The following is a 21,647-nucleotide window of genomic DNA, read 5'->3' as shown; positions in this document are numbered from 1 at the left end:
TGGGCCTCGGCCTCCCAGAGGGCTGGGATTACAGGTGTGAGCCACCGCGCCTGGCCTGTCCTTGAATTTTTGTATGTTCCAGCTCTCATTTCTTCCAAAAGTGGGAAGAAACAATGGATTTTTTTCTTTTTCCTTGAGAAGTCTTGGAAGAAATAGTGCAAATAAAGTTGAGGCTCTTCTAAATAGAACTTGTTCTACAAATGGAGTAGCTTTAAAAAGCCAACAATGTGTGGCACATATAATATGTTCTTAGAATATTCTTTCTGGGTAGATTAATTCTGTGATTAGGTGATTTGGATGGTTTCTTTGTGAAAACAGCTGGTCCTGATTTAGAAGGAGAATGCTATACTTTGATTTTAAGTGATTGGAGAAAAGTTAGCAGTAAGAGCTCAGTTCTGTTTTTTTTTTTGAATTCTTTTTTTTTCTTCTACAGAATTTCAGCTTACCTCTTCTACTCACTTCAGTGTATTAATCAGTAGTCCCAGAATTTAAAATGTTCTTGGGTTTATAAGATTACCTTTGGGATTGGGAGAGGGATAACTGAAATCATTTTGTGCTGTCTTTCGTTTTCCCTGTGACTGCTGGTGATTAGGAAGAGAAGACAAGGTGGCCTCTCATTAGAAGAAGAGGAAGAGGAGGATGCCAATTCAGAATCTGAGGGAAGCAGTAGTGAGGAGGAAGATGAAGCTGCAGAGCAGGAAAAAGGCATTGGATCAGAGGATGCCAGGAAAAAGAAGGAGGACGAACTCTGGGCCAGCTTCCTCAATGATGTGGGACCAAAATCAAAAGTGCCCCCAAGTACACAAGTTAAGGTAAGTTGAGACATTAATGAGGTGAATGCCTCTCCAGAAATACCCTACATTACTGAGATTTGAAGCCTACGAAAATCGACCAGATGCCTTTTGATACAATTGTACTAAGTGAAAAGCAAAGCATTTCCTATGGTAGGAGAATAAGCTTCTCTAATCGTATAAGTTTCCAATAGGCCTTTAACTGGTTAGAGATGAAACATTGAAGAGTAGCTATAGGCTGAGTGCAGTGCCACATAGCAACAATCCCTGCACTTTGGGAGGCTGAGGCAGGCGGGTCATTTGAGGTCAGGAGTTCCAGACCAGCCTGGCCAACATGGCGAAACCCTGTCTCTACTAAAAATACAAAAATTAGCTGGGTGTGGTGGCAGTTGCCTGTAATCCCAGCTACTTTGGATGCTGAAGCAAGGAGAATCGCTTTAACCTGGGAGGTGGGGAGGTTGCAGTGAGCCAAGATTGTGTTACTGCACTCCAGCTCGGGCGACAGAGTGAGACACTATCTCAAAGAAAAAAAAAATAAAAAGTAGCTATAAACAATATGGTTCATTTTTTGGTGAAACTGATTACATTTCTTGTTTTTTTTATAGAAAGGAGAGGAGACTGAAGAGACAAGTTCAAGTAAATTGTTGGTAAAAGCAGAAGAGCTAGAGAAACCTAAAGAAACAGAAAAAGTTAAAATCACCAAGGTGTTTGATTTTGCTGGTGAAGAAGTAAGGTAAGAGAACCTTCACAAACTTTGAAACTAGTGTTTTTAAAAATGAGCGTCTCTCTCTAACTGGTGTTAGCCATCTATCCTCATTTCAATCCATCATAATATTTTGGGAGAGTTATATTTGAACTCAAGGGAAACTGGCTCTGTAAATTATCAGGGAGCGTGAGAAAGGTCCTTTCACATATAGCAGTGTAGTTTTTGAGCTTTACGAAGTGGTCAGCTGAACAGATGCAAGGGAATATAAGAGTTAAGTATTTTGTTCCACTTGATGATTGCCATGTTTTGTGACTTTTGGTAAGTCATGTCTCCCTTTATTACTCTCCTTGACTGCAATATGAGCCCCATTGAAGTCTCAGAAATCAGATAAGAATTGAAAATTCAAGGAGAGGAATTTGGTTTCAATATTATTTTCTTTTTCTGAGGACGGAGTCTTGCTCTGTAGCCCAGGATGGAATGCAGTGGCATGATCTTGGCTCACTGCAACCTCTGCCTCCTGGGTCCCAGTTCAAGCAATTCTCCTGCTTTAGCCTCCCGAGTAGCTGGGGTTACAGGCACACGCCACCATACCCAGCTAATTCTCTTACAGTTTTTTTGTTTTGTTTTTGTTTTTGTTTTTTTTTAGATGGAGTCTCGCTCCCGTTGTGCAGGCTGGAGTACAGGGTGCGATCTCGGCTCATTGCAACCTCCACCTCCCAGGTTCAAGCGATTCTCCTTCCTCAGCCTCCCGAGTAGATGGGATTGCAGGCCTGTGCCACCATGCCCTGTTATTTCCGTGTTTTTAGTAGAGACGGGGTTTTTCCATGTTGGCCAGGCTGGTCTTGAACTCCTGACCTCAGGTGATCCACCCGCCTTGGCCTCCCAAAGTGCTAGGATTACAGGCATCAGCTGCCACGCCTGGCCCTTTTTTTTTTTTTTTTTTTTTTTTGAGGTAGAGTCTTGCTCTGTCGTCCAAGCTGGAGTGCAGCTGCTCAGTCTTGGCTCACTGCAAGCTCCACCTCCCGGGTTCACGCCATTCTCCTGCGTCAGCCTCCCGAGTAGCTGGGACTACAGGTGCTCGCCACCATGTCTGGCTAATTTTTTTTGTATTTTTAGTAGAGACGGGGTTTCACCACGTTAGCCAGGATGGTCTCGATCTGCTGACCCCGTGATCTGCCTGCCTCGGCCTCCCAAAGTGCTGGGATTACAGGCGTGAGCCGCCGCGCCCAGCCAAAACTTTTTATTATTAAAAATTTCTCTCTAACTTCTTCTGAAAAATGTCACACTTATAGAAATGTTGCAAGAATAGTATTACAACAAACACCTACATACCTATCATCCAGATTCACCACTGGTTAATGTATTGCCTCTCTCTCACCATCTATTATCTGGGTTTTTCTTTTGTTTTGGCTGAACCATTTGAGAATTACTTGTAGACATTGTGACACATCAGCCTTTAATACTTTAGCACGTGTCTGCTACCACCAAGGGCATTCTCCATTGTAACACAATATAACTCTCATATTCAGTAAAGTTAATATTAGAGCAGATTACTATCTATAATGAAGGACCCCAACTTAAAATTTTCAATCTATTGCAGACCAGTACTTTTCTAAAAACACAATAAAAAGGAATTACTAGAAAAACAAATATAAAAGATAACTAAATTTTTACTAAGATTCAACAGATACCCTACTGCCTCTCTTTGTGGCCGCGGGGCTCAGGCTGCAGCACCACAGCACTGTGTGTGTGTATAACTGGGGCCACCTGCCCCTTCTAAGTGTGGGCCTTTTAACCTCTTTCGACAGGTGTGGGGGAAAAAAAAGATTTAACAGACATAACATTACATTTCAATGCGTGTGGTCAAAATGAACCGCAGACAGGAAAAAGGAAAGAATTTTGTAATTATACAGGCTGTTCATTGAAAGTGTTAATATACAGGGAATCACTGTTATCTTTTATTCTATTATTAAAACAAAAAGCTGGCCTGGCATAGTGGCTCATGCCTGTAATCCCAGCACTTTGGGAGGCAAAGGTGGGCAGATTGCTTTAGGTCAGGAGTTGGAGACCAGCCTGAACAACATGATGAAACCCTGTCTCTACTAAAAATACAAAAATTAGCCAGGTGTGGTGGTGCACGTCTGTAATCCCAGCTACTTGGGAGGCTGAGGCAGGAGAATCGCTTGAATCCAGTGGACAGAGGTTGCAGTGAGCCGAGATCATACCACTGCACTCCAGCCTGGGCAACAGAGCGAGACTCTGTCTCAAAACAAAAAAACAAAAAGCTGAGTAAAATATCAATTCTCAGTATTAAATGTCAGACACACACTTTGAATAAACACTATTTTTATTATTATTATTTTGAGACAGAGTCTTGATCTGTCGCCCAGGCTAGAGTACAGTGGCATGATCTCGGCTCTCTGCAACCTCCGCCTCCCTGATTCAAGTGATTCTCCTGCCTCAGCCTCCCGAGTAGCTGGGATTACAGGTGCATGTCACCACGCCAAGCTAATTTTTATATTTTGAGTAGAGATGGGGTTTCACCATGTTGGCTAGGCTGATCTTGAACTCCTGACCTCGTGATCCACCCACCTTGGCCTCCCAAAGTGCTGGGATTACAGGCATGAGCTACCGCGCCCAGCCTATTTGTTTATTTGTTTATTTTTAATATTTTATTTATTAAATTTTTTTGAGACAGGGTCTCACTCTGTTGTCCAGGCTGGAGTATCGTGGCACCCTCATGGCCCACTACAGCCATGATCTCCTAGTCTCAAGAGATCCTTTCACCTTAGTGTCCCTGATACCTGGGAATATAGGCATTGGCCACCCATGCCTAGCTAATTCGTTTTTATTTTTTTAGAGATGAGGTTTCCCTGTGTTGCTTAGGCTGGTCTTGAACTCCTGGGGTCAAGTGATCCTCCTGCCTTAGCCTCCCAAAGTGTTGGGATTACAGGTATGAGCCACTGTACCTGGCCTATTTTATTTTTTTGTAGAGATGGGGTCTTGCTGTGTTTCCCAGGGTGGTCTTGACCTCTTGTCCTCAAGTGATCCTCCTGCTTTGGCCTCCCACAGTGCTGGGATTACAGGTGTGAACCACCATGCCTGACCATCTACATAATTTTTTTTTTCTTTTTTCTTTTTTTTCTTTTTTTTTTTTTTAGACAGGGTTTTGCTCTGTCACGCAGGATGGAGTGCAGTGGCGCAGTCTTGGCTCACTGCAGCCCCTGCCTCCTGGGCTCAGGCAATCCTGTCACCTCAGCCTCCTTAGTAGCTAGGACTGCAGGTGCATACCAGCACACCTGGCTCATCTGTTTGTTTTTGAGATGGAGTCTCACTCTGTCACCCAGGCTGGAGTGCAGTGACATAATCTCAGCTCACTGTAAGTTCACCTCCTGGGTTCAAGCAATTCTCCTGCCTCAGCTTCCTGAGTAGCTGGACTACAGGTGCGCACCACCATGCCCGGCTAAATTTTTTTTGTATGTTTAGTAGAGATGAGGTTTCACCTTTTTGGTCAGGCTGGTCTGGAACTCCTGACCTCAAATGATCTGCCCACCTCAGCCTCCCAAAAGTGCTAGGATTACAGGCATGAGCCACCACGCCCAGCCTGTTGTGTTTTTTATATAGATGGATTTACCCAGCCTGGTCTCAAACTCCTGGGCTCAAGCATCTGCCTGCTCGGCCTCCCAAAGTGTTGGGATTACAGGCATGAGCCACCATGCCTGGCACCTATATATATTTTAAAAATTACAATTGAGTAACGATTAAAATGATTGTAAAAATAAGTTATAAAAATAAATGCTTACGTTTTATTACATTTTCGGGCTTTAGTTGACAAGATAATTCTAAAGTATCACACACATTGTAATGTCCTACTGCATGTGACTGATAATTCATATCACGTGACTCACCTTGCAAATCTGACATAACTGAATTTATACTCTGTTTAATGGAAGGGCCCACTGCTCATGTCTTGAGTATTGTGACATTGTCAAATTGCTGTACAAGTTTCTAAATACTCACGGTTTCTGTGCCCATCTCATCTTGGACCAATAACAGGTAGTTTTGCAGTCAAAACTTGAATAGCACTATATACAAATGATTCCGTTCAGTTTTTCCCCAGTTATCCCAATAATGTACTTTATAGCTATATTTCTTGTTCAATCTAAGATCCAATCTAGAAGTCCAGTGCGCTATCCATTGTGCTGCGGAGCCACCTCTAAGATCCAATCTAAGATGAAAACTATAATTGGTTTTTTGTCGTTGTTGTTGATTTTGCATTTGGTCTTTTTAAACTCCTTGTACTTAGAGCTGTTTTTCATGCCTTTTCTGTATTTCACAGCATTGGTTTTAAGCTTTTTTTTTTTTAAGAGTCCAGGCCATTTTGTATTGCATAATGTCCCTCAATTTGGATTGCTGCATTGTTTATGATGAGCTTCAGATTAATTATGTTAGACAAAAATGCTACATTGATGATGCTTCTCATCCATCATGACACTCAACATTGATGGGGATAAGTTAGGCCACCAGTATTTTAAGACAGTACCTTTGCGGCCGGGCACGGTGGCTCACGCCTATAATCCCAGCACTTTGGGAGGCCGAGGCAGGTGGATCATGGGGTCAGGAGATCCAGACCATCCTGGCTAACACAGTGAAACCCCATCTCTACTAAAAATACAAAAAATTAGCTGGGTGTGGTGGCGGGTGCCTGTAGTCCCAGCTACTCAGGAGGCTGAGGCAGGAGAATGGCGTGAACCCGGGAGGCGGAGCTTGCAGTGAGCCAAGATCGTACCACTGCACTCCAGCCTGGGCGACAGAGCAAGACTCCGTCTCAAAAAAAAAAAAGGACAGTACCTTCCAGAATTCTTCATTGTAAGGCAACCTTTTCCTTGGTAATTAGTTGTTTTTGGGATCCATAAATAATAATAATAACTATTATTATTTCGAGACAAGGTCTTACTCTGTTGCCCAGGCTGGAGTGCAGTGGTGCGATCTTGGCTCACTGCAACCTCTGCCTCCTGAGTTCAAGCGATTCTCTTGCCTCAGCCTCCCGAGTAGCTGGGATTACAGGCACCTGCCACTGCGCCCAGTGAAGTTTTTTATTTTTAGTAGAGACAGGGTTTCATCATGTTGGCCAGGCTATTCTCCAACTCGTGACCTCAAATCATCCGCACGCTTCGGCCTCTCAAAGTGCTGGGATTACAGGTGTGAGCCACCATGCCTGGCCCCATAAATAATTATTGATGATATGAATTAGTAATATATTTTACTGCCTGAAATTATTGTGGAAGCTGTTGAGTTGTCCATCCAGTAGGGGACCAGCAGAACGCTGATGGTATAAACTTTTAATAGTTTGAAAGTCCTATAAAAATAATATAGAAAGTATATTAGTGTACCATTAGCAATATAGGTTTAAAAGTTTTTTGAAGTCTTTTTTGGCTTGAATTATTTTCTATGTGTTATGTAGACTATCTAAGAAAGACTTATGTATAAATTCACCAGTGGCCCTCACATGGAGTGTACAAAAAGCTGATAAATAACTGTTGCTGTAAGAAGTCATTAGGCTGGGTGCAGTGGCACATGCCTGTAATCCCAGCACTTTGGGAGGCTGAGGCGGGAGGACTGCTTGAGTCCAGGAGTTGAAGACCAGCCTGGGCAACATGGAGAAACTCCGTTTCTACAAAAAATATAAAAACTAGCCAGTCATTGTGGTGTGTGTCTGTAGTCCCAGCTACTTGGGAGGCTGAAGTAGGAGTATCCCTTGAGACCAGGAGGCAGAGGTTGCTGTGTGCCAAGATCGTGCCACTGAACTCCAGCCTGGGTGACAGAGTGAGACCCTGTCTCAAAAAATGTCATAAATTTTCGGTCAAATTAAGTGTTGTGGACTTGTTAGCAAATACTAATATAGTTGTGTGCCACAAATTTCCTATTTCATTTTTTAAAACAAGTGGATGGTAATTTTAAATGTACATGATGGGTATTCAGGGAGTCTGCTGTTTTCACAATTTGTCAGAAGAGGGCAGCACCATGTCTATAAAAAAACAAAACACAGAAATGAGTATGGAAGCTCTTTTTTCATATGAATTACATAGTGTCACATACATTTTATATTTCAAAGTAATACATGCTTATTAGTTTAAAAATCATACGTTACAGAGATATATAACATATATAACATGAAAAGTGAAAGTTCTGTAACTCCCTTCCCCTAAAGAAAACACAAACCCTGTTAATAGTGGGCGTGTTGACAGGATTTTTTTTTAACTTAATTTATTTATACTTAAATTTAGGCATTATAAGGAATTCTCATGAGGGGACTTACGAGATCCGAATTTTCATTGATGACAGATACAAATTTGTTGTATGGATTTGAGCATATCTTTTAATTTCTTCATGTCATTGTTCTCCTTTTTGTCTCTGTATCAAGTTAAGAGCATTACTACATCTTTAAGAAATGTGAGAAGAGCTAGTGATGACAGGAAGGAATTTGTAGGTCTAAGTGTAAGGTAGTGTTAGCACAAAGTTAGTCTTAGGTTTTCTAACTGTATTTTAATGTTAAATTTTGGGCTTTGGTCATTTCATTTTGTTTTTGTCCCTACTTGAAAAATGTTTAGCTTATTAACCTAGGGGAATGGGGGAATATAGTATTTTGTATTCTGCCCTATCACATAACCAGCTGAGCCAGTTAGCTCAGACTTTCCTAAATGATTCACCTTTTGGAAAAAGCCAGTCATGGAAAGTTTCTGCCCAAATAAAGACTTTCAGGAAGTTCTGAGTAAGTGAAAATAAAGTTAAAATGGAATTTCTGCTGAGAACACTTGAATTAACTATTACTAATAATAGACCTTTTCCTGTCAGGGTTGCCTCTTGTGCATTAGAGGTGGTCTAGAATTTAACTATTCTCCTACTTGAAGATATTTTGATAGTTGAATCCCTTATTACTTGTTAAGAGTGGAGTTGTTCTAGGCATACGGTCAATGAAGAGTAATCTGCTAATATTACTTGGTGTCAATTACTAAAGTTCCTGAGAAAAATATACCAGTGTTTCCCAGTGAATATAGATAGGACTTTGGCACTAAGAAATTATGAGAGATACTCCCACAGTTTATACTTTTTCCATGCTGCTTTTATGCCACTTACTATATATCATGTATTATCATGACTTGCTTTCGTGGTTGGCTGTTCTGCTGAACTGTGAGCTCCTTAAGAACAAAGGCCATGCCGTATTTTTTTATATGTTCAACATCTAACAGTGCTTGGATCTAGGTTGCTTTTCAGAAAATGTTGACCTAATTGTGTTAGGTGACTCTTTCCAGGTTTGTCATTTCTATAAAGGTAGTAAAAAAACAAAACCAAACATGCATTACCTAGAGGCTACTTTTCCTTAAGCTATCACTTAGGCCATTTGATTTCATCTTCTCTGTCACCAACATTCTAAAACTACACAGTGATTTGCCTTGATGTGAATCTTTTTATTTTTTATTTTTTTGAGACGGAGTCGCACCTTGTTGCCCAGACTGGAGTGCAATGGCGCTGTCTCAGCCCACTGCAACCTCTGCCTCCTGGGTTCAAACGAATCTCCTGGCTCAGTCTCCCAAGCAGCTGGGATTACAGGCACCTGCTACCACGCCCAGCTAATTTTTTTTTTTTTTTTTGAGACGGAGTCTTGCTTTGTTGCCCAGGCTGGAGTGCAGTGGTGCAATCTTGGCTCACTGCAAGCTCCACCTCCCCGGTTCACGCCATTCTCCTGCCTCAGCCTCCCGAGTAGCAGGGACTACAGGCGCTCGCCACCAAGCCTGGCTAATATTTTGAATTTTTAGCAGAGACGGGGTTTCACTGTGTTAGCCAGGATGGCCTCGATCTCCTGACCTCGTGATCCACCCACCTCGACTTCCCAAAGTGCTGGGATTACATGCGTGAGCCACTGCACCCAGCCAATTTTTGTATTTTTCAATAGAGACAGGGTTTCACCATGTTGCCAGGCTGGTCTGCAACTCCTGACCTCGTGATCTGCCAACCTCAGCCTCCCAAAGTGCTGGGATTACAGGTGTGAGCCACTGCGTCTGGCTGGATGCTTTTAAATTAGCTGCATCCAGTGTTCTATGGCTCTTTTTATGGAAGCCTATCCTTCACTTCTGGGACATTTTCTGTTATTGTTGGTAACTTCCCCCTGTTTTCTTTTTTTGTGAGATTCATATTAGTAGAATTGATATGACAGGCCAGGGCAGGCTAGGCTGAGGTAACAAACTCAGAAACTCAGTAGCATAATACAGTACATTATTTCTTACTGGTGTAAAGTCCAATATGAGTTTCGTAGCACTCCATCTTGTAACTCAGTTGTACAGAACACCTAGGCTTCAGGGTTGCTCTGACAAAGGAAGAATGAATACATAGATTTTCATGTAATTCCTCATTTTTCAGAATGGATTTCAGCCATGCCTTTTGACTCTGGAACTTCCATGGTTTTCATTTCTCCAGAGTAATGGGTTCTGCTGGATTGGGGATGGGTAGAGCAGTAGCCTGTAGTATGAGGTACTGCTGAAGGGGATCTGGGGCCTAGTTGCTTCTGATGGAGAATTCCAACTGGTTTTAGCCCTATTCCTTTCCTCTACCTCGAAAGGTTCCTGGTATCTCAATTTAATGAGCCTTTCTAGGGTACTGTAGTACATATTGGCTTGCCTGTTTCTGGCCATTCCACATGGCTGTAGGCTTAGGAGATCAGAGAAAACAAAAACCAAAGCCAGTTATTACTTGTCTACTTGCTTTCTACTTTCTTTTTTTTTTTTTTTTTTTTTTTTGAGATAGGGTCTCACTCTGTTGCCCAGGCTATATAGTTCCACGATAATAGCTTACTGTAATCTTGAACTCCTAGCTTCAAGTGATCCTCTTGCCTCAGCCTCCCACGCAGCTGGGACTACAGGTGCACACCCTGATGCCTGGCTGATTTTTTTTTTTTCTTTTTTTTTTGAGACGGAGTTTTGCTCTTGTTGCCTAGGCTGGAGTGCAATGGCACGATCTCAGCTCACCGCAACCTCCACCTCCTGGGTTCAAGCGATTCTTCTGCCTCAGCCTCCTAAGCAGCTGGGATTACAGGCATGTGTCACCACACCCGGCTAATTTTGTATTTTTAGTAGAGACGGAGTTTCTCCGTCTTGATCAGGCTGGTCTCGAACTCCTGACCTCAGGTGATCCACCTGCTTCAGCCTCCCAAAATGCTGGGATTACAGGCATAAGCCACCGCGCCCAGCCAATTCTTAAAAAATTTTCGTAGAGACAGGGTCTTGTCATGTTGCCCAGGGCTCAAGTAATCCTCCTGCCTTTTGCCTCCCAAAGTGCTGGAATTAAAGGCCTGAGCTACTGCACCTGGCTGCTTTCTACTGTCAGAAAATTTGGGCTGGGCACAGTGGCTCATGCCTGTAATCCCAGCACTGGGAGGCCAAGGCAGGAGGACCACTTGAGCCCAGGAGTTTGAATCTAGCCCAGGCAACATGGTGAGATCCTGTCTTTAAAACAAAAAAAAAAGAAGAAAATTCTATTGGCATCCCTTTTCTGTTACACTTCTTCTCATTATCCTTACGTAGTTTTATCTTTTTAAATTTATTTACCACTATTTAGTAGGGTTTTGGCAGGACTGGAATAAAGCATGTGTTCAGATTACTGTATATAAGTGGCAGTTTCTACTTGTTCTTCATTAGCTGGTCTGCCCCAAATTCTACCCAGAGCAAGGAAATTTAAAGTTACCCTTTCTAGTTTAGTACTCCAGAAGCCTGCATTAAGCCTGAGATTTGGATGTGGGTTTATTTTGGTTATTTTTAAAACAGTGTAAGAAAGCACCTCAAAATTTAGTGGCTTTAAAAAATAATTGTTTTATTGTAATTTCTCTTGGTTCCAGGAGTAGCTGGGCTCAGCTAGGCAGTTCTTACTCAGGGTCTCTTGTGTAGTTGTAATCAGACAGTGGCTAAGTGTGGAACCACTTCACAGGTTTTCTTTTTTTTTTTTTTTTGAGACGGAGTCTTGCTCTGTCTCCCAGGCTGGAGTGCAGTGGCACAATCTCGGCTCACTGCAAGCTCCACCTCCCGGGTTCCTGGTATTCTCCTGCCTCAGCCTCCTGAGTAGCTGGGACTACAGGCGCCCGCCACCGCGCCCAGCTAATTTTTTTTGTATTTTTTAGTAGAGACGGGGTTTCACCGTGTTAGCCAGGATGGTCTCGATCTCCTGACCTCGTGATCTGCCCACCTCGGCCTCCCAAAGTGCTGGGATTACAGGCGTGAGCCCCCGCGCCCGTCCTTCACAGGTTTTCTTACTCCCATGTCTGATGCCAGAGCTAGGAAGGCTCAAACACCTAGGGGTTGGTACAGGCTTCTCAGACGTCTGTCTCTGTATGATCTTCCTATATGATCTCTCCAACATAGTGGCTGCAGAGTAGCCGGACTTCTTTTGTGGTAACTTGGAGTTTCAAAGGTACATTCTTGAGAGAGACAGAGACGGGGACAGACAGACAGAGCATGCCAGGTGGAAGCTGTATCATCTTTTATTCGCTAGCCTGAGAAGTCATGTTGTGCCACTTCCACAGAACTCTCTGAGTTGAGACAGCCACGAAGGCCCATTCACTTTCAAGGGGTGATGACACAGACTACCCCTCTAACTGGGGTGGTATCAGGGTTCTGGAAGAGCATGTGGGGATAGGAAATTTGTGGCAACCATCTTTGGAATATACTATCTGCTATAGGGTTCTCTGTAGCATTGCTGCTTAATCTCAGGATAGCCTTGAATAAGTAACACAACTTTATATTTCAGTTTTCTTACTCACAAAATGTAAATGTGTCAGTCAGCTCTTGCTACAGTAGTGCTGTGATAAATGATAAGCGTTTACTTGTTGCCTGTGTGCCTCTGAGTATCTGAGATTGAGTGATTTAGACTCAGCTCAGCTCAGCTCCAAGCTGCTTGTTTGTTGGGTTCAGGTCTGCAGCATGTGTCTTTCTGCCATCTTGGACCAGCAGCCAGTTGAGGTGTATTCTCCTTATGACTCAAGGGACGAATTCAAGGGGCAACAGAAACAGCACAAACGTGTTTAAGCTTCTCTTCCTCTCAGATCAGCTAATACTTCATTGGCCTTTGAAGCAAGTCATGTATCCAAGCTCAGCATCAGTGGAGTAGGGAAGTATTTGTTCTGTTTTGTTCTTTTATTTATTTATTTATTTTTTGAGACGGAGTCTCGCTGTCGCCCAGGCTGGAGTGCAGTGGTGGGATCTCGGCTTACTGCAACCTCTGCCTCCCAGGTTCATGTGGTTCTCCTGCCTCACCCTCCCAAGTAGCTAGGGTACAGGCATCCACCACTATGCGCAGCTAATTTTTTTTACTTTTTTTAGTAGAGACAGCATTTCACCATGTTGGCCAGGCTGGTCTCGAACTCCTGACCTCATGATCTGCCCGCCTCAGCCTCCCAAAGTGCGGGGATTACAGGCATGAGCCACTGCACCCGGCCTGTTTTTTTCTTTTTGAGACGGAGTCTTGCTCTCTTATCCGGGCTGGAGTGCAGTGATGCTATCTCGGCTCACTGCAACCTCTGCCTCCCAGGTTCAAGCGATTGAGCCTCCTGAGTAGCTGGGGTTACAGGCACGCACCACCACACCCAGTTAATTTTTGTATTTTTAGTAGACATGGGGTTTCATCATTTTGGCCAGGCTGGTCTCGAACTCCTGACCTCAAATGATCTACCTACTTTGGCTTCCCAAAGTGCTGGGATTACAGGCGTGAGCCACTGTACCCGGCCTGGTTTTAAAAGAAAAAAACGCTGGGCGTGGTGGCTCACGCCTGTAATCCTAGCACTTTGGGAGGCCAAGGCGGGCGGATCATGAGGTCAGGAGATCAAGACCATCCTGGCTAACACGGTGAAACCCCATCTCTACTAAAAATACAAAAAAATTAGCCAGGCGTGGTGGCGGGCACCTGTAGTCCCAGTTACTTGGGAGTCTGAGGCAGGAGAATGTCGTGAATCCAGGAGGCAGAGGTTGCAGTGAGCCGAGATTGCGCCACTGCACTCCAGCCTAGGCAACAGAGCGACTCCGTCTCAAACGAAAACAAACAAACAAACAAAAAACAAGAAAAAACTTATCAGAGGGCTACAAAAGAGGCCACTGCGGCTGGCCATAATAGACTACATTTAAACAAAATTCCTCAGTTGTTTTTGTTAACCTGGAAAGCCTAGGCAGGGATTAAACATTTCTCCTTCTGTCTTTATCTGAATTCTCAGGTACCATAAATACCTTTATTTGAGCTTTTAGGACTCAGTTTTAGTGAAGATAATTTTTTCAGATTTGAAGTTACACAAAATTCTCAGTCATGTTGCTTTCGTCCATTCCCAAATTATTGCTAATTTAGCCAGTTTTTGTTTCATCTTTGGGTTGTTTTGGATGTAAAACAGGAGCCTTCTGCAGAGTCTTCTCAATTCGTTTATTTATTTTTGAGACAGAGTCTTACTCTGTTGCCCAGGCTGGAGTACAGTGGCGTGATCTGAGCTCACTGCAACCTCCACCTCCTGGGTTCGAGCAATTCTCCTGCCTCAGCCTCCCGAGCAGCTGGGATTACAGGTGCCTGCCACTATGCCCGGCTAATTTTTTGTATTTTTAGTAGAGGCAGGGTTTCACCATGTTGGCCAGGCTGGTCTCGAACTCCTGACCTCGTGGTCCGCCTGCCTTGGCCTCCCAAAGTGCTGGGATTACAGGCGTGAGCCACTGTGCCTGGCCTCCTCAATTTATTATTATTTTTTTTAACTCTTGTTTTTCTCCTTGAAATAGTGCCAACCTAGGCATTATTTCACAATTCTATAACCTGTATTCCCGATATTCCATCTCCCCATCTCAGCTTTCAAGGCTGAGTGATAATCTGCATGTGGGATGCAGTGTGAGGGCCTTTTTCAGCCTTCACATCAGTAACCCAGCATGGAGATTTAGTACTGACTGCTGCAGTGTGTTTCATGCTGAGAAGTCATCGAGGGGAGATGGACTGCATTTAAACAACATTTCTCAGGTGTTTTTGTTAAGCTGGAAAGCCTAGGCAGAGATGAGACATTTCTCCTTCTCTATCTGAATTCTCAGCTACTATAAATACCTTTATTTGAGCCTTTAGGGCTCAGTTTTAGTGAAGATAGTTGTTTCAGATTTGAAATTAGGCAAAATTCTCAGTCATGTTGCTTTCGTCCATTCCCAAATTATTGCTAATTTAGCCAGTTTTAAGGGATTTTGTTTCATCTTTGGGTTGTTATAGGGTGATAAAATTTATACACATTGTTGTTTCGTTTGTTAATTTTAGTGAGGGAAAATGTTTTTTATTTTTTTATTTTTTTGAGATGGCATCTTGTGCTGTTGCCCAGGCCGGAGTGCAATGGCGTGATCTCGGCTCACTGCAACATCTGCCTCCCAGGTTCAAGTGATTCTCCTGCCTCAGCCTCCCAAGTAGCTGAGACTATAGGCGCCCGCCACCACGCCCGGCTAATTTTTGTATTTTTAATAGAGACGGGATTTCACCATGTTGGCCAAGATGGTCTCGATCTCTTGACCTTGTGATCCACCCGCCTCGGCCTCCCAAAGTGCTGGGATTACAGGTGTGAGCCACCACGCCTGGCTGGGAAAATGTCTTTATTGAAAGTTGTAGTAGGCCGGGCACGGTGGCTCACGCCTGTAATCCCAGCACTTTGGGAGGCCGAGGTGGGCGGATCACGAGGTCAGGAGATCGAGACCATCCTGGCTAACACAGTGAAACCCCGTCTCTACTAAAAATACAAAAAATTAGCCGGGCGAGGTGGTGGGCGCCTGTAGTCCCAGCTACTCGGGAGGCTGAGGCAGGAGAATGGCGTGAACCCCGGGGGGCGGAGCGTCCAGTGAGTCAAGATCGCGCCACTGCACTCCAGCCTGGGCGACAGCGAGACTCTGTCTCAAAAAAAAAAAAAAAAAAAAAGAAAGTTGTAGTAAACTGTTATCATAATGCCGAGCATCCAGAATTTATTGAAAGCCCATTGGATCTTTTTCTAGTTGTCTTTATTCCCTTTTCTAGCTTGTTTCTTTCTCTTTATTCTTCTTGTAAGCTTGATGTCTTTTTCCTTGTCACAGGGTAACTAAGGAAGTGGATGCTACATCTAAAGAGGCCAAATCCTTCTTCAAGCAGAATGAGAAAGAAAAATCACAGGCTAATGTCCCTTCAGCTCTGCCGTCACTCCCTGCCGGGTCAGGGTGAGTGTTTGAGTCTCAGTCCCTGATGTACTTGGCACGTTGAAGAAGCTTTCAGTGCAAATACCTGCTTTCGCCGCAGGTCAAACTCCTTGCCAGAGAGAGAGAATTATGATGCTGCTTTGCCTTTATTTTGCCTTAATTTGCCAGTATTTACTAGAATGGAAGATGCAAAGGAAAATTAGCCGTAACTTTCTCAGGAGGATTGCTTGAGCCCAGGAGTTTGTGACCAGCCTGGGCAATACAGTAAGACCCTGTCTCTTAAAAAAAAAAAAATTAGCTGGGCATGGTGGCTTGCACCTGTGTCCTAGCTACTCTGGAGGCTGAGGCAGGAGGATGACTTGAGCCCAGAAGGTTGAGGCTGCAGTGAGCCATGATTGTGCCACTGCACTCCAGCCTGGGTGACAGAGAGATCCTGTCTCTCTCTTTTTTTTTTTTTTTTTTTTTTTTTTTTTTTTTGGGACGGAGTCTCACTGTCGCCCAGGCTGGAGTGCAGTGGCGCGATCTCGGCTCACTGCAAGCTCCGCCTCCCCGGGTTCACGCCATTCTCCTGCCTCAGCCTCCTGAGTAGCTGGGACTATAGGTGCCCGCCACCTCGCCCGGCTAATTTTTTGTATGTTTATTAGAGATGGGGTTTCACCGTGTTAGCCAGGATGGTCTCGATCTCCTGATCTCGTGATCCGCCCACCTCGGCCTCCCAAAGTGCTGGGATTACAGGTGTGAGCCCCTGCGCCTGGCTGATCCTGTCTCTTAAAAAAAAAAAAAAAAAAAAAAAGGAAGAAAATTAGCTGTATCTTTCTTATTTGTTGCCAGCCTAAAAGAAGTCCTAGTTTATAGTATTGAACACAAAGCTGAACATGTAAATTTTACATTTAAAAATAATACTTTTCAAATGAAAATATCAGCCTTCTTCAGAACTTTTCATGAAGATTTGGGATGAACACTCACTCCCATCATCTGTGATCTTAGAGGAACATAAAAAGATCAAAGATGATTTACAAATAGTTTTCTTAACACATTGTCAGGAACTTAATAGTTTTTCTCCCTTCATATTTTTCATATTGAGTTATTTTTAGCTGAAGGCTAGAATTCTTTTTGGAAGAAGTAAAAATTCTTTTCTTAACCTAAATGTGGGAAGTAAAGTATTACAGTAAATCAGAGAGGCTTAAGACTGTTGCCACAGGGAAGCGAGCATAGACCCATACCATGGATAGCCCTGACTACCCATCTGACTCCCGTGGGGAGTTCTGCATAGTCTCCTACACTGGCTTCTGTGGCCCTTCAGTCAGATATTGTCCCCTCTTCCTTCCCTCCTGGAGCATACCTGTCATTGCTATGAGCAGTAAAGTTTTGTTTCACTTTTTTTTTTTTTTTCCTGAGATGGAGTATCGCTCTGTCGCCCAGGCTGGAGGGCAGTGGTGGGATCTCGGCTCACTGCAAGCTCCGCCTCCCTGGTTCATGTCGTTCTTCTGCCTCAGCCTCCTGAGTAGCTGGGACTACAGGTGCCTGCCACCATGCCCGGCTAATTTTTTGTATTTTTAGTAGAGACGAGGTTTCACGTGTTAGCCAGGATGGTCTCGATCTCCTGACCTTGTGATCCGCCCTCCTTGACCTCCCAAAATGCTAGGATTACAGGCTTCAACCACCGCGCCCAGCCCCACATTTTTTAAAAGAGTGTTGATTTTCCTAAAAAAGCTCACGCTCTTTTAGGGCGGGCCTTCCCCATGTTTGCAGCCCTGGCTGTAAACAACAGAGTTATACTAGTGTACTCTCTTAGGTTGCATTTACCCAGAAATAGACCCTGAGATAAAGGTTTAAGTGCATGTCATTTATGTGAGAGGTGATTCCAGGAAGCCGTAACAGAGAGGTACAAGAGAGGAAAGAAGCCAGTAAAGGTTGAGTTATCAAGCAGGTGACTGCTGGTGGTGACTGGCACTCATTCCTGCTGGGAAACTTAGAGATTGGGAAGAACACAGTGAGGGCTGAGGAGGGTGGGATGTTTAACCTCCAGTGCCCATCGGACATTGGCTCAGAGCTGTTTCCGCACATTCCTTGCCCTCTGTCCTCAGGCTGTGAGCTGCAGGTGCTCGCTGTAAGATGCTGCTCACAGCATGTACCATGGCACTGAATGCCAGGACATGTGGATGGGGCTGCTTCCTCATCTGTTACATCTTTATCTGCTTCATACTCAAGATATTTCTCTCCCACTGAGCAGAAGTCATGTAGTAGTTACACAGAAACCTAAGGAGGAAGAGGATTTGACTGCTTGCTACCACCGTAGAAATGACATAAAATCAGATGAAGGCAGCTGTAGAACAGAATTCTACAGACCTGGCCCTGTTAATACTCTAGGCAAGTACTTTGTAAGCTGTGGTTTGGAATCATCAATTAAGAGAAGATATCAGAGCACATCACATGTAGTAAGAGTAAATACTGTTTTCCAGCCAACATGGTGAAACCCCATGCCTACTCAAAATACAAAAATTGGCTGGGCTTGGTGGCGCATGCCCATAATCCCAGCTACCTAGGAGGCTGAGGCAGCAGAATCGCTTGAACCCAGGAGGTAGAGGTTGAAGTGAGCTGAGATTGTACCACTGCACTCCCACCTGGGCAACAGAGGGAGACCTTGTCTCAAAAGAAAAAAGAATAAATACTGTTTTATAGAATTTTTATTTTAGTTACTGATATGCTTATACTTGGTAACAAGCTGTTTTTTTTTTTTTTTTTTTGAGTTGGAGTCTCACTGTTGCCCGGGCTGGAGTGCAATGGTGCAATCTCGGCTCACTGCAACCTCTGCCTCCTGGGTTTAGGCCATTCTCCTGCCTCAGCCTCCCGAGTAGTTGGGATTACAGGCACACGCCACCACGCCTGGCTAATTTTTTGTATTTTTAGTAGAGACGGGGTTTCACTATGTTGGCCAGGCTAGTCTCAAACTCCTGACTTCCTGATCCACCCCCCTCAGCCTCCCAAAGTGCTGACATTACAGGTGTGAGCCACCGCACCCGTCCAACAAGCTGTATTTTTAATCAAGGTTAGGATTTTTAAAATTTGAAACTATAGGCTGAAACAACATGTTTTTGGCTTTATATTTATTGTATTGTTTAAAGGGGGTTCTCTTCAGACCAGTAGCTTTATTTGTTTATTTTTATTTATTTATTTATTTATTTATTTTTTTATTTTTTTTTTTTTTGAGACGGACTCTTGCTCTCTCGTCCAGGCTGGAGTGCAGTGGCGCGATCTCGGCCCACTGCAACCTCCACCTCCTGGGTTCAAGCAGTTCCCAGCCTCAGCCTCCTGAGTAGCTGGGATTACAGGCGCCCGCCACCACGCCCGGCTGATTTTTGTATTTTTAGTAGAGGCGGGGTTTCACCATGTTGTCCAGGCTGGTCTTGAACTCCTGACCTCGGCCACCTGCCTCGACCTCCCAAGGTGCTGGCATTACGGGTGTGAGCCACCACACCTGGCCACCCAGACCAGTAGCTTTCAAACTTTCTTGACTGCCACCCATCATAAGGAATACATTTTACATTATGCCCTTGTACATCTATAAAAATAGGTATGTAAAAAGGTGAGATAAAAATTTGGTGAAATATTTACCCTTATGTATAATATGCTCTGATTTTCTGTTTTACATTATTGTGTATGTATATGTCATTTAAAAAACTATTATGATCTGCTGAATTGATTTCACAATCAACAACCTGAATTTGACAAATACTGCTGTAGACAACGTATGAAATTAGTCTTCAGCAGGTGATTAAGAGTTGCCAGGTTTGTATGTGGTATTATTACAGTGTTTCTTGCACTTATTAAAAGTATTACTATGAAAGTTACCTCTGGATATAACCACCAGATGGAAATAAAGGCAAAGAAGTTCTTCTTAGGTTTCTGGTTAGTTTCAGGTAACACAGTTTTTACTTCTAGTTTCCTTGGATATTTCTTCTTAAAATAATCCCTATTGATGCTTAGAGATTCTACTTGGAAACTGTATGTTTCAGAAAATACTCTTTGCAACTATAATTATGAAAATAACTAAAGACTGGAGAAATGGCAGCTTAAAATCAGCTTATTTAAGTCACTCATGTAGAAATCTCACTGCTTGTCATATCCATGCCTGCGTTTCTTAGAGCTAATATCCTTTTAGAATAAGAAGTCTGCTGAGATGATATCTGCATTAGGGAGATCCAGCAGGAAACAGATGGCATTCTCAAATACGATACTTTGAGGAGAGTTTAATAACTCACAAAGTGGTGGAAAACCACAGGGATACAAATATTGGTGTGGCCTCCCTGGGGCTGGTAATAATAAGACTCTATTACTACCCCTAGACCTGAAAGGGCAAGAGTGGGAGCAGTTAATGGCAGGGGAAGACAGGGTTAGGTGGAATGGACCTCCTGACATGAGCTGAGACAGACCTTCTGTTAAGTGATGGACTTCCCCCAGAGGGAAGCCAAGGGAATAAATACCCAGATCTGTTTCTTCTCTCTTGCAGCTTCTTAGGGCACTCCATTGCCCTCTGAGGCTTATTAAAGAATATTCCGACACTTGTTAAAACTGTGAGAACACTTAGGCCGGGCGCGGTGGCTCACGCTTGTAATCCCAGCACTTTGGGAGGCCAAGGCGGGCGGATCACGAGGTCAGGAGATCGAGACCACGGTGCAACCCCGTCTCTACTAAAAATACAAAAAAATTAGCCGGGCGTGGTGGCGGGCGCCTGTAGTCCCAGTTACTCGGAGAGGCTGAGGCAGGAGAATGGCGTGAACCTGGGAGGCGGAGCTTGCAGTGAGCCGAGATCGCGCCACTGCACTCCAGCCTGGGCGACAGAGCAAGACTCCGTCTCAAAAAAAAAAAAAAAAAAAAAACTGTGAGAACACTTTATCCAAAACTGTTGCAGTGGGTGTCAAGACTATCTCTAGGGGAGAGAGAGAGGGCTCAACTCCCAATACAGCAAAGACAGCTGGGGATTTTTAGCAGAATCGGGAGGCAGGTGGTCAGTGGATGGGAAATTACTAAGAGGAGACATCAAGGATAGGGTGATTCTTGCTCAAAGCAGGGTAGTGTGATCAGATATCAAGGGTAGGGGATTCTCTCTAAACTGACTTAGTACGGAATTCTTTCTAAAACTGGGCTGTGCAGGCCAGCAAGGGCAGGGGCCAATTTCAAGCCTTAGTTGAGAAGAGGGCTCAGTGGAGTCTGACTAAAGTTTGGTTTAAGGAGAGTCTTCATCAGGCTCTCCTCACGGAGCAGCTCCTAGAGCAGAGAGCCATGTGGGGAAGGGTATAGAGGGAATCTAAGCGCCAGCCAGGAGCTACCTTGGGAGCTATACAAGTGAAATATTTTTCAGTAAAGAGTGCTGACTCCCTTATAAACAGGGTAAAGTGAAATTTGACCAAAATCAGTTTCTTTGAAAGCCCTGATGGAACATAACACATTACAAGGATATGTCTGCCAAGTGCCTGAATAAAAGTCCTTAGAGTTGTACATGAAAATGTACGCGTTTTATTATGATACTGTGAACCTTGGATTTCTGAGTAAATCCAGAATGACTTTCAAGGTTGATATGCTCATTTTTATGAAATGCATCTCAAAAAGCTTTACAATTACAACTGTGCTTGGGAAAAGACGGGGCCAAGAGGAATTCAGCTGATCTGGGGTATCTGAGTGGGCACACTTTATCAGTGCAAATATTAGTATCTGTCAGCAGACTCCATATGCAGGGTATAGAAAGTCTTTTCAAGGGAAGGATCTATAGGAATACTCTAGTATTTTTTAAAAAAATTATCTTAATGCAGTCATATTTTTTTCCCACAGACTTTTTTCATTTTGGGAGCTGCTTCAGTTTATAGAAATTGTCTTGCAGAAACACTTTATTTGTTTATTTTCCTCTCTCTAAACAGATTTAAGCAATACAGGAAAACCAGAGCAGGA

At 43.7% G+C, this 21,647-nt stretch overlaps 1 protein-coding gene and 1 non-coding gene across 2 annotated transcripts in view; both read left to right on the top strand.

Annotated features, from left to right (window-relative positions):
• Positions 1 to 21,647, top strand: part of CFDP1 (craniofacial development protein 1) — a 132,905-nt gene that overhangs the window by 20,138 nt on the left and 91,120 nt on the right. The window contains exons 3-5 of the mRNA XM_003259963.2: positions 593 to 812; positions 1,397 to 1,524; positions 15,603 to 15,722. Of these exons, the coding sequence (XP_003260011.1) occupies positions 593 to 812; positions 1,397 to 1,524; positions 15,603 to 15,722 (468 nt within the window). The remainder of the gene's footprint in view (positions 1 to 592; positions 813 to 1,396; positions 1,525 to 15,602; positions 15,723 to 21,647) is intronic.
• LOC115831922 lies at positions 3,190 to 3,307 on the top strand. The gene has a single exon (XR_004027418.1). It is a non-coding gene; the product is annotated as a small nucleolar RNA SNORA76 (small nucleolar RNA).

Source organism: Nomascus leucogenys, chromosome 2 (assembly GCF_006542625.1).
Source record: "Nomascus leucogenys isolate Asia chromosome 2, Asia_NLE_v1, whole genome shotgun sequence".
NCBI classification, from domain to species: domain Eukaryota; kingdom Metazoa; phylum Chordata; class Mammalia; order Primates; family Hylobatidae; genus Nomascus; species Nomascus leucogenys.
The sequence above is the reverse complement of the archived record's forward strand: the minus strand, read 5'-3'. Positions and strand labels throughout refer to the sequence as shown.